Below are 11,907 nucleotides of genomic sequence, written 5' to 3'. Positions count from 1 at the left end.
TCAATGTTTCTTGCGCCAAAATTGAATTTCATATAACCATATCCACTTTCACTCTAGTTCTGTGCCCTTCTCTCGGAATTAAACATGCTGTTAGCTTACTGTACCTGAAGACTTCTGTAGGTAAATTATGTAATTAGTTATGGAATTGTTAATACACTGCACATTGTATCACATTTGTATTGCAAAAATGAAAGGAACTTTAAGGATCGAAAAATAAATCAAACCCAAAAGCTTTTTATTCTTTTTACATTTTTCCATCTTCGATATATTCACCATGCTATTATTTCAGATCAATTGTTTTTCACCCAAAAGCATTTCCATTTGTTGTGTCACACTCACAGGCCTTACATGATGAACACCAGGTCTGCAGGGCCAAAAAAACCTCATTTTTAAAAAACACCTCCTTTTTTAAAACCACATCATTTCACAGCAAGTTTCCTCTGTGTATTTAGATATATCTTCATTTTTATCCACAGAATGCTATATATAAGTCATCTGAAGTCCTGCTGACTTGCGTGTAAGCCTTCAATAAGCATTCAACACAATCTACCTTTGTGTCCTTCATGTGACATTTTACTCAATCTCTATTCAGAAAGCGGAGTCAGGAAGGGTTTGATGGTGAATTGACTGAGAACGTGTAGCTTGATTTCATTTAAATGTCCATTGTCCAGAAATAGGTTTAATGTAGTTGTTTGTGTTGTAGATCTTTTTTTGTGTGTTTATTATTTTACTGGCCTATTAGCATAATTCTGCTTAATTCCTTTACAAAGATTAAAAAGGCAAGGACATTTGGGTATTTTTTTTATTTATGCTAAGGTTGATGGCTATTATATTCTAATTTATTTATAAATTAAGGTGAAAATTTTTTTTAATTAGCAGCTTTCTGCAATTTAATGTGATGATAAAATGTACGTTTTGTTTTTCAAATTAAATTGTCATTTGAGAATGTCAAATTAAGGCTCAAATAATGCCGCGAGTCTCATAAATCGTTTGGTTTTTGAATCGTGAGAATGAACAGGTCAAAATATTTAAATATTGGAAAAAATACACACTTCAGATTTTTGATTTTACATGGTAAATTAGGTCACTACAGACCTCGCCCTCAGCCTGTTCATATTTTACCTCTCGTTACATCAATAGGCCGCAACAACATTTATTTTCATACATAATGCATTTAAAAAAAGTCATGCATCATGAATGTTAGAACAACTTGAACCACTGAAGCTGAGATAATAATACAGATGTGACCTGTATCATCTCAACCTGGACACAATAGCTGGGTTGGCCTTTAAATACGTCTGCTGATTTAGACTTTTTTTACTGAAGCTGGCATTTGGGAGCCGGGCGATCCATAGCTCTGATTTATGCCCTGACCCAGAGGGAGAAACATAAAGGAGATGCTCATGGTTAACCTTCGTATGTCCATTGCTTGTTGTCCAGCCATGGAGGCTATGCCTTAGTCTTGCTGTGTGTGAACTGTTGTCGTCATAGGCACAGGGGGTCTGAACTTCAGAAAGCTGTTTATTATCCCATACATTAAAAGATTTGTTGCTAATAAGCTGTTTGCTAATAAGATCACTCTTTTTCAATGAGTGCTCTGATTAAATATATATAAAACTAATGGTATATACAGTATGTATACACACAGTATATAACTCAGTTTTAAATGTGTAAATCTTATTAGTTTTCTTTTCTTTTATGTGAATTCCAAATAACTTCTTTAGAAATACTGTAATTTCTTAAAGCTTATATGATACTGCGTATAACAGGAATAGCCCATATACGGTATTTTATGATTTTTTCTTTGTGTAAATGTTTTTAAATCTCATCTAAACTCTGTAAATCCCTTTCCATGTCAGTCTGAGAAAACCTACATGTTTTTGTGCAGTTACACGTCACCTTCTAATCAACTGCATGAAATCTAGTCAGTCTTGTGAAAAGTGTCCCTCTAGTGTTTGAAAATGGTATTACACTGACAATTCTCAGCTGAGTCTACTGGAGCATTCAGCTTTACTTCTATTCAAAATTATGGTAACCTTAAGTTAAGAAAGCTTCACATATTATACATAAATCTAAAGTGTGCTTAAAATGATGATGTTTTTGGTGTAGATTTGTTGTGTTTTAGCTGATGTTCTCTGTCAGGAACTGGACATTGACTTAAATTGATGTGAATTTATTTATTTATTCATTCATTCATCTTGGTTATTTCTGTACCTGTCGAGCTGGCACCACACTTTTGAAATGTATTATTCATTCACGCGTAGCTTCAGGCGCCATAATCTAGACAGAGGGCACACATTTCATACTTTGTGAATCCATATTTCAGCAGCAATACCTTAAGCTTTGAGTTTAGAGTCCAGTCAGTGTTGTGCCAGATTAAATATTATTATTGACCTTTGACCTGTAATGATGTGTTATATTTAGAGGATGGGCTTTTTAAAAATGTATAATGCCTTTTCAAAATTGGCAAGTTGCTATGGTCTTTTCTCCCTATTGTTGCTTCTGCATCAAGAATGTAGGGCGGGACTTGATTTTGTCCATCAAGAATTGATTGGATGGTTCGTATTGGTGGATCTCATGTGAGTGACAGGTTGTCCCGCTCTGACAGTTCCCCCTCTGAGGAGATAATAAAGCTTTTAACCTAGTTAGGGTTAGAGTTAGGGTGTGACTGGTCCTCCAAGTTCCACCCATTACACCCAGAGAGGAGGAGCCGGACATCAAGCTCCACCCACTGGCACTTCTGTGAGCAGCTTCTCCTTCCCTTTTATACGTTCCATGGTCAAATTATTGATTGTTTCAAAAAAATCTGGCCACTTTCTGATTAAAATGAATGAATGGCTTTAGGAAACCAGCGATAACCGCAAAGCCACCACACTGTACAGTACATCATCATCTCCACTGCATGAACTCAACAGCCTGTTAATCTTTTCTGATTAGTATGTGCAAGACAGCTGAATAAAAACATGCCCGCTAGGCCACGCTTGACTGTTTCACTAGATCCCAATGTTTTTTTTAGACTTCATTCTGAGCTGCTTCTTCACTCCAGAGTGCTTTTATGTAATTTTATGTGGCTCTTCTTCCATGCCTTTTCTGAAGGTGCTAATTAGGTCCATATGCTGGATTTTATTCGGGTCCTTGTTTTTTTTCTCACCTTTCCTCACACCTAACGTGGATGTGCTGAGGGATAGAGCAGCGCTCATAGTGACAGAGCCGATCCAGGCCATGGAAACGGGCTTTTTATGCTCTGCTGAGTTCACACTTGAAGCACCTGTGCGGCACAAAAGGTCCCTGTTCATTTGCATTCTCGCTTCTATTCCACATATCTCAGGGTTTTAAAAAATATAAATTCAAGGCAGTCTGGTATATGTAGAGAGAGAGTTCCTTAAAGGAGTAGTTCACTTTAAAAATAAAAACTTTTGCTGATAATTTACACACCCCCATGTTATCCAAGATATCCATGTCATTCTTTCTTCGGTCGAAAAGAAATTAAGGTTTTTGATGAAAACATTCCAGCATTTTTCTCCATATAATGGACTTCATTGGGAACCAAACGGTTCAAGGTCCAAATGAGAGTTTCAGTGCAATCTGCAAACGATTCCAGACGATGAATAAGGGTCTTATCAAAATGAACGAATCTTTTTCCGAGTCAATTCGTTCATTTTGTTCGTTGAATGAACCAAATGACACGAAAAAAGATTTGTTCATTTTGATAAACGAGTTCGAACAGGAGAGTCACAAACGCGCATCGTAGTACAGAGCAAGACGACCATTTGAGCTTATAAAACTTAAACTTTTTTTTTTTTTAAATGAGCGATTGTTTTGCTTGATAAGACCCTTATTCATCGTCTGGAATCGTTTAAAGCCCTTTGAACAGTTTGCAGTTTGCACTGAAAGTGTCTTTTGGACCTTGAACCTTTTGGTTCCCATTGAAGTCCATTATATGGAGAAAAATCCTGGAATGTTTTCATCAAAAACCTTAATTTCTTTTCGACTGAAGAAAGAAAGACGTGGACATCTTGGATGACATGGGGGTGAGTAAATTATCAGCAAAAGTTTTTTCTTAAAGTGAACTACTCCTTTAAATGTCTGTATGGCCAACACATTTAATTCACAAGTTGGAACTGTATTCATATTTTAATTATTCCCTGATATGTAGAATAAATTTTTTCTTCACTGATCAGACATAGTATTTAACATAAATAGCTAACAAAACATGCTTACACATTGTCATATTACTCTTAAAAACAAAGGTTCATAATTGGCATTGACGGTCCCGTGAAGAACCTTTAACCTCCATAGAACTTTTTAATCGCTCAAAAGGTTCTTTATATTAGAAAATGGTTCTTTAGATTTAGAAAATGTTTTTCACGCTAAAACTAAAGTGGTTCTTCATTGAAAGGTTCTTTAGGGAACCCAATATAGTTATTCTATCTATGTCCATCTGGAAAAGTACTTCAAAAATCAACATAAATCATATTTAAGACTTTGAGGTTAATTAAAGCATTCTGGATTATTATTATTATTATTTTTGCACCATTTAATTTATTACAAATAATGATATATTTCATATTTTGTGTATTTCAATGCATCTAATGTTTCTGGAAGTACCTCACAAGTTTATGTATAATTCATAATGAAATGTATTCTTGTGAATGTACATTTTTGCACATTTTGCCTCTTCCAGGATATTCAACAGGAAAAATGTAGGAAGTGGGAATTATAAGAGAGCTATAAGTGAACATTATCAAATGTGGCCAATGTGAAATCAGCAGTCAAGGAAAGTCATTTCAGATTAAGAGCAATAGACTTTGTTCAAAAATGGTAATGGCAAACCCTTTTTTTCTTCCTTTGGAATGGCTTTCAATTGTGAATGACACTCAACCCTCAGAGCCAATACTTCTCAAGACAGCTGCAATCTGTAAAGCCACTTGTGATAAAGAGGCCAGTCACTGAACCAGACTGGTTCAGCAACTCTCTGTCATGATTACAGCAAGGTCAGTCACCAGAATATGACTTAACACAACAACACACTCCATCACATGTGCACACGCCCACAACAAATACTGCTGATCAGATAGAAGCACACGTTTGACCACACACTAGGGCATAAAAGATTCATGCTAATGCATGTGAAATGTGATATACTTCACTGAACACACTTCATGACATCACTCATGCAGATACTCCAACACAGCCACGCTGGGGCTCCACCCCTTGTGGTGACATCATCCATTAGAGAGGATGCTGGGAGATGACAAAAGAAGTCTGTGACAGAGTTCATGTATGAGTAAACATGCTCGCTGGGTGTTTCTGTTGACAATAAGCAATTCTGAGTTTGACCAGTGAGGTCATCATTGTACCTCGGAGAGGATAATACACATAGTGAATAATGTTTCTATTGTCTTATGTTGTGTTGTTTTAAGCACTTGAGAATTAATTATACTAGTTTTAGTTGCAGCTTCTGCATGTGTCAGTGTCCTAATGTTATTTTTAAATTTAGATCTGAACTGATAAATTTAGATCAAAATACCTCATGAAAATATCCCATGAAAAGACTTGTTGTGCTTTTGCTTTGGAGTCTGGCTTTGAGAGTTGACATGTTTGGTCTGAAAATCAAGGCTAGAGTTTTGACACTTTGTCATTTGGTCCCTTGAGTTCCAGTGAATAGTTTGAGGAGAATGTTGACATACAGTATAGGCCAAAAACATCACACCATCATTTTTGGAAATAATAGTTTTCTCTGTTTTGTTTAGAGAACAGGTTGGTGTTGAAGAAAGAAAGTCAATAAAAGAAACAAGTATACTTACAACATATTATATACAATCTCATTTTTATCCATTCAGGGGCACTTATTCCTATAAAGCCTATATTACGTATTTAATATTTTCATCCAAAGCCTAAAATGCAGTTAAAGTCACAGCGTCTGCAATGCTAATGTGTGCACTTCTACAAGATTCTTAAATAGTAACAGTATTCTTTATAAATAGAATAAAGTTATGGAATTTTTCTATTTATAACCTTTTTTTAAAAAGCTATTTTTTTTTTCCCCAGGCATATTTTGTTTCAGGTTTATGTAGACCTACACCCCTGACCTGTTTTCAGGATTTTAATTATCATCATCAATATCTGTCTAGATTCAAAATACATATTGCAACTGAGATAAATACACTACCTATCATGTAAGGACGAGTCAAACTGAACTGCCCTCCCTTAAAGTGTTTATTTTCTGTAATAAATCATGTTTATGTTTAACATTAAATACTTTTTAATATAGAATAACACAAAGCAAAGATTCCCTTTACTGACATCAAAAGTTGTTAAGAACCATTGACAGTAAACATGGTTTAGTAGTGTGTTATCATCGAACTCTCTCAGGGAACAGTTAAATCAATGTTTGCCCGCTGGGCGCGACCATTTGATAAACGGGGAACGGTGCTTAAGTAAGAAGCGCAAAAAGGAAGGATTAAATGAAGATAGAAGAATAAAATAATATATATTTTATAATAAATTATAAGCCTTTAGTTTATATTTTATACGTATTTAATATTACAACCCGGATCTTATACACAAGCTGCGCACCAGCACATCACACCCCTTTTCCGTAGTTGGTACAATCGTGAAGTAGGTTGGCTTGGGTTGAAAGTCGCTCGGAGCAAAAATGTTTCCCAGGGTCTGCCTTCGCGTACTCAGGCGCTGATAGCTCCACCAGTAACGATTTCGCAAGGATCTCATGCTCAAAGCCATGCTGAATCCAAGAGGCTGACGACAACGACACATCTGAAATAATCGCCTTTTTCCCCCTAGCGCCGAACTACTTTTTTGAACGCAGAGAAATCAGGATGCCCGTGAAAGGTGGAGGAAGAGTTGCTTTTCCGAATAAAAGCGAGAATGTTGTAAGTAGCCTATCGCTGCTGGAGGAATGTCATGTATGTTTTTTCAGTTTACTCAAGTGTTTAAAATATAATAAGTTTTGATCCGAGAGTGTATTGTAATATTGTTTTTGATAATCAGGTGGTTTCACGGAGATTGGTTTCAGCCAATGGAATGTTGTTCTGTGAACTTCACCTGTTGAGTTTTCCTCAGGGTGGACGTTACAGTATCAACACGCTCTGTCAACTTTATCCAAAAGAATGTCCTTCTACTGCCATTTATAATACATCTTTCTAATGGTCAGAAATTTTATCTAGCTGTTTGCTTGTCGTTTACATACGCCCACGTCTAAATACCATTCCATAGACACAAAACGGGGAATTGTTGCAGTGCTTTCATTTTGGATTCGAGCTTCAGAAGTGTTGACGTGTTTGGCCTGAAAAGTCAAGACTGAAGTTTGACACTTTGTCGTTTGGTCTCTTGTGAGGACTTCGGATAGATTGTTGACATAAGCATAAAAACATTACACGCAGTGTTATCTCAGTCGCATTTATCTCCCAGCCAAAATAAAATAAGTTACCCATTTGATTTAAGTTTTTAAGATTTACTAAGCTTATTTCATTTTGCTTCAAAATTAGTTTTAATATCTAACTTCGTCATTCCATCAAGTCTGTACAAACTTTTGACTGGCAGTGAACACATTAGCTCTATTTTGGATTTCATATCAGATCAACAACTATTACATCAGAATATAACTTCATTAAACTGTTAGTGAAGCAGAAACTATTCCTGGAGCTGCTGGGACCAGGTCACCTTGACTCGATTTCAGTGAAACTATGGCTCATTACCAACAGTGAGCTGGCTGCATAGATCAATTTTGGGGCATCCATAGTTAAGTTATGAATCAGCCAAGGTGATGATGTCAAAAATGCAGTCTAGGTAGGCAGGGGCAGCTCACTATACTTCACAACTCAACCTATGTTGCCTCTTGTTGCCTCATCCGAACGGACTGCTGATGTTGTCGCCTCAGTGTGGAGGTGTTGCGTTCACCCCGCCGTGGCCTCCTCATTTGGCTCTGTGTTTTCTGTCTGGTTTAGCCCAGCGGGAGAGCAGCTTGGGTTGCAGATTATCAGACCTCATTATTCAGGAGTGAAGAGGCCTGATTCTGATGTTAGGATGAGAAGAGCTGTTATAATCACACCCAGACTTATTGCTTCTCAAGAGCCAATCTTCTTATACTCACACTCGCAGAACCGATTTAAAGTCTTCACTACTTCTGTGAGCAACATTCAGTGCATTCAAGCTCACTTAGACTCATTTGTTTGCCGATTCTGTACAGATGCAATATTAATATTCATATGTTCCTATTCCTATCCAAATGTGTATGCTGTTATTTTTTTCAGTGGAATACAAAAGACAGAATGACGATTTCTTTCAGTTTTTCCCCTCCGTTTGGCCTAAAACAATGCATCCGTAGTCATCCACTGTGAAGCATTAACTACAAACAAGGAGTTTTTCAGAATGCAGGGCGTTCTCTCAGTATTTATATTTCTTTGCAGCCTTTAGCCACGGCCTACAATGTGTTGGATCCTTCACTGGAAAGTTGAAGGGAACATTCCCGCTGAACATTTACTCTTTGAATTCTTGCACCAGAGAACAATACAAGTCGACACCATTATGATTAAAAGTTTGCTAAGAGGCATTTCCTACTAAAACAAGGTGGTATTTGGTCAAGTGTATCCATAGCAGACTGGGAGTGGCCAACATTCCCAGTGCATTATGGGTGTTTTCCTATCTATCTGTCAAAAGGGAAGACAACAGCCTTTTTTCTGTTTATTCTAGTCAGGTAGCACCGATTTTTATTTTATTAATTTTTTTTTGCCTTTCTACTGTAGAGCCAGACCGATATATTGGCAGGCCGATATTATCAGCCGATATTAGGCATTTTCCAAACTATCGGTATCGGCAGTTATAATGGCCGATAAATGAATATTTAGTGTAGTTGACTGACTGTCCTTTAAACTTTTGTCAATGTGACTGAAGTATTTCTTTAATAGCGTGTGACAGTTATAGCAATGAGACGTTTCATCTCATCTCTCCTTGGCCTGTTATATTGAAAATGTATGTTTTACAATTTGCATGAGCAATCCATTGCTAAATTATGACTCATCATAGACTAGCTAACCACAAAGCTAGCTAATGCCACTATCATCAGTCTGTTCTGTTGTGACAATAAAAGAAACAAGTTTCTTTTTAAAATGCATTATTATATTAGTTAAAACTCATAAATAACTACAAATAATAACTAATGTTAGGGAAATCTGTTAATGTTTTGTTGCGCATTTCTGAAAAAAAAAAAATATCGGCTGATATATCGGAATATCGGATTTTAAAACCAACAAATATTGGTATCGATATCGGCCTTCAAAATCCTTAATCGGTCGGGCTCTAAAAAGCAGTAAGCAATATGTTTTATTGAAAACCCATTTTGCCAGCTGTAAAATACCCCTTTAAATATCTGCCTGTTTGTCACTAAATCATGATTTCTAAGTACTCAGGATATAGTGCATGACTAATATGAACCACTTTCATCATTTTTTTTTATGATGTGTTTGGAGCTACTGTAAACAGCCATTGTCACTATGAACACTGTCATTCCTATAAAAAAGATGTCATACAGGTTTGGAATAACATGAGGTTGAGTAAATGATAACGGAATCTCCACTGTTGGGTAAACTAACAGTATGGTTTTTACAATTAGAATTCCCTATTGTATTGTTTTTTGCATTTTACTGTCAAGTCTAATCAGACACAGCTAGAGGTGGTTCACACTATGGAGCCGGAGCCCCCCCTGGCCCTGACCAAACACGTGGATCTCCATATTCGAATCCGGCCTAATCCACGGGAAGGCTTTTAATTCTGGCCGGTTGCCCTTAATCTCCCACAAGGTCGCTTGGCTTCGGTTTTCCGCTCCAATCATACCTTTTAATTAGGAATCTCTGTTTGTGTGTTCATATTAGGACATGATTTCCTCTGAAAATAGATGTGCACGTCTATAACGAGGACAAAAACTACACGGATAAAGTAGTCTTGTTTTTGTGATTGTTTGGAAAGGAATCGCGGAGGTTTTCAGGCTATGTTGCGTCTTATCACAGCTGGTTTATTGCAAACGCTCTGTGCCAGGCACAAGGGCGCTCGGTTTACATTCCTCCTGCACAGGCTGCCCTGCCATAGTGGTTGGACTCAACAATGCTTCCACCTGTCTCTCACATTCACTTAAAAGGTTTGGACTAATTAAACTGCATGTGTTAATAATCTGACACCTAAAATGCCATCTTGCTTAAAAGTCTGATTGGAGTGTGTGACAAACACCAATTGTATCAATTGTTTCTCCTAGGATAAGAGATGTAATGTGCTTCTGCATTAAGATAAACTTAACTTTGTTTGGTTTATGAAGATATGAGCTGTTTTTTTTATTTGAGCCTAAAATAGTTTTTTTTTTTTTTTTTTAGTAGTAGTTTTGTGGCTGGAAAATGCCTCTTAATTTAATACATGGACGAGTTTGAACCCCTGTGCTGGATATTTTGGGCCTTTGCTCCTCCTCGCCAGGGTGCACATCCTGTATACATGCACATTTATCAGTTCATGCAAGCTGTGTGATCGGTTGATCTCAGTAGGACACACCAAGTGATGTCATGATCAGTTGTCTTGTATTGTGGTTTCCTGTATTCTCATCAATTTAGTTTAAAAGAAAAATACCTACTTGTTTTGTTTCAGATTGACTTGTTAGACGAAATCTTCAAACTTTCCAGAAGTTGTTATTTCCTCCCTGGTCTTGAGGAATAAGATTGAGCATATCTGGGAATGTACAGGATGAGAGCAGTTTACAGTTGGCTTCCTCTGGTGCATTGCTTTCCTTTTTGAACAGTACCACACCCTAAAAATTGCAGCTGACCCTGTGCACAGAGAAAACTCATTAGATCCCTAAGGCTCTCCAGACGTTGGTCTAATCGCCAGTTGATGACAGAGATTTCTGGGAAGTGCATCTCTGTCCTGCTCTATCATATTTGACATGAGTCATGTGTTGTGGATGCAATGAACATTTTGTAATTCCAGGTCACGCTGCCTCTAATTTAAGTTTCATAACCTTGTGGTTGAAAGTTTTCCCTCCCCTTAAGGGTTTCATCAGTTTGGGGTGTTATTTTAATTTATGGTTTAATTTAATTTACGATAGTGTTGATTTGAAGCAGATATGCATCAGTTTGTTTAAACTTTATCCAATTACTTAGACATAAAAAGATGCTTCTTTTAGCCGGAGGCCAAATTTGTTGTTTAGAACACTTATTTTGATTTCCCCTGAGAATATGTTTCATTAGCAGATGCTCGTGGAGATTACGCAACAGATTGGGATTGGCTACATCTTTCAGGAGAAGCTTTTGTGCGTATAGCACTGTACATGAAACACAAGTTGCACAGTGATTCTCCTTCGAAAATCTGATGAGATATATAATAATAAATCCATCTCTAACACAGTGAAGCTTGGAGGAAGAGCTGTCATTGGGTGGGGAGCCTTTTTAGATGCTGGTATTAGTGAGCAACTTCACTGTGTAAATTTATTTAAAGCTCCAGTAGGTAACTTTTGAGAAAACGTTGATTTAGCCTGAAAATTTAAAGCCGCACTATGCATTTTTTTTTTTTTTACCTTAACTGAATAGCTTCGGTGTTATTGCAATGGTTATATGACTATTTTCAGGTTGAATGTTGGGTGTCTCGACCTTGTTGGGTGTTCAATTGTTGCTTTGCACAGTGTGTGATATTTTATCTTCATGTAACACGGCTAGAGTTTTGACACCGAGTCAATGGGTTCGGTCTAATTCTTTCTTTTTCGCTTGTTTATCGTCATAATTTTTACCCATCTTTGTTTTATGAGCTGGTGCCACTCGAGAAATTGTTAGTTTAGGTTGTTTCTCCGCCATTTGCACAGCTGCGGCACACCGGCAATCTTGAGTTTGGTTTGAATGACGCCGCACTGTTCAA

The 11,907-nt window shown here is 37.0% G+C and overlaps 1 protein-coding gene across 1 annotated transcript in view; it reads left to right on the top strand.

Annotated features, from left to right (window-relative positions):
- The first annotated feature begins 6,630 nt into the window (after positions 1–6,630).
- tjp2b (tight junction protein 2b (zona occludens 2)) overlaps positions 6,631–11,907 on the top strand; it is a 64,491-nt gene continuing 59,214 nt past the window's right edge. Inside the window, exon 1 of the mRNA XM_039664986.2 lies at positions 6,631–6,893. Within this exon, the coding sequence (XP_039520920.2) occupies positions 6,840–6,893 (54 nt within the window). The 5' untranslated portion in view covers positions 6,631–6,839. The remainder of the gene's footprint in view (positions 6,894–11,907) is intronic.

The sequence above is a fragment of the Pimephales promelas genome, chromosome 14 (genome assembly GCF_988280905.1).
Source record: "Pimephales promelas chromosome 14, fPimPro1.hap1.1, whole genome shotgun sequence".
In the NCBI taxonomy this organism is placed as follows: domain Eukaryota; kingdom Metazoa; phylum Chordata; class Actinopteri; order Cypriniformes; family Leuciscidae; genus Pimephales; species Pimephales promelas.
This window is presented reverse-complemented; position numbering and strand designations above follow the sequence as displayed.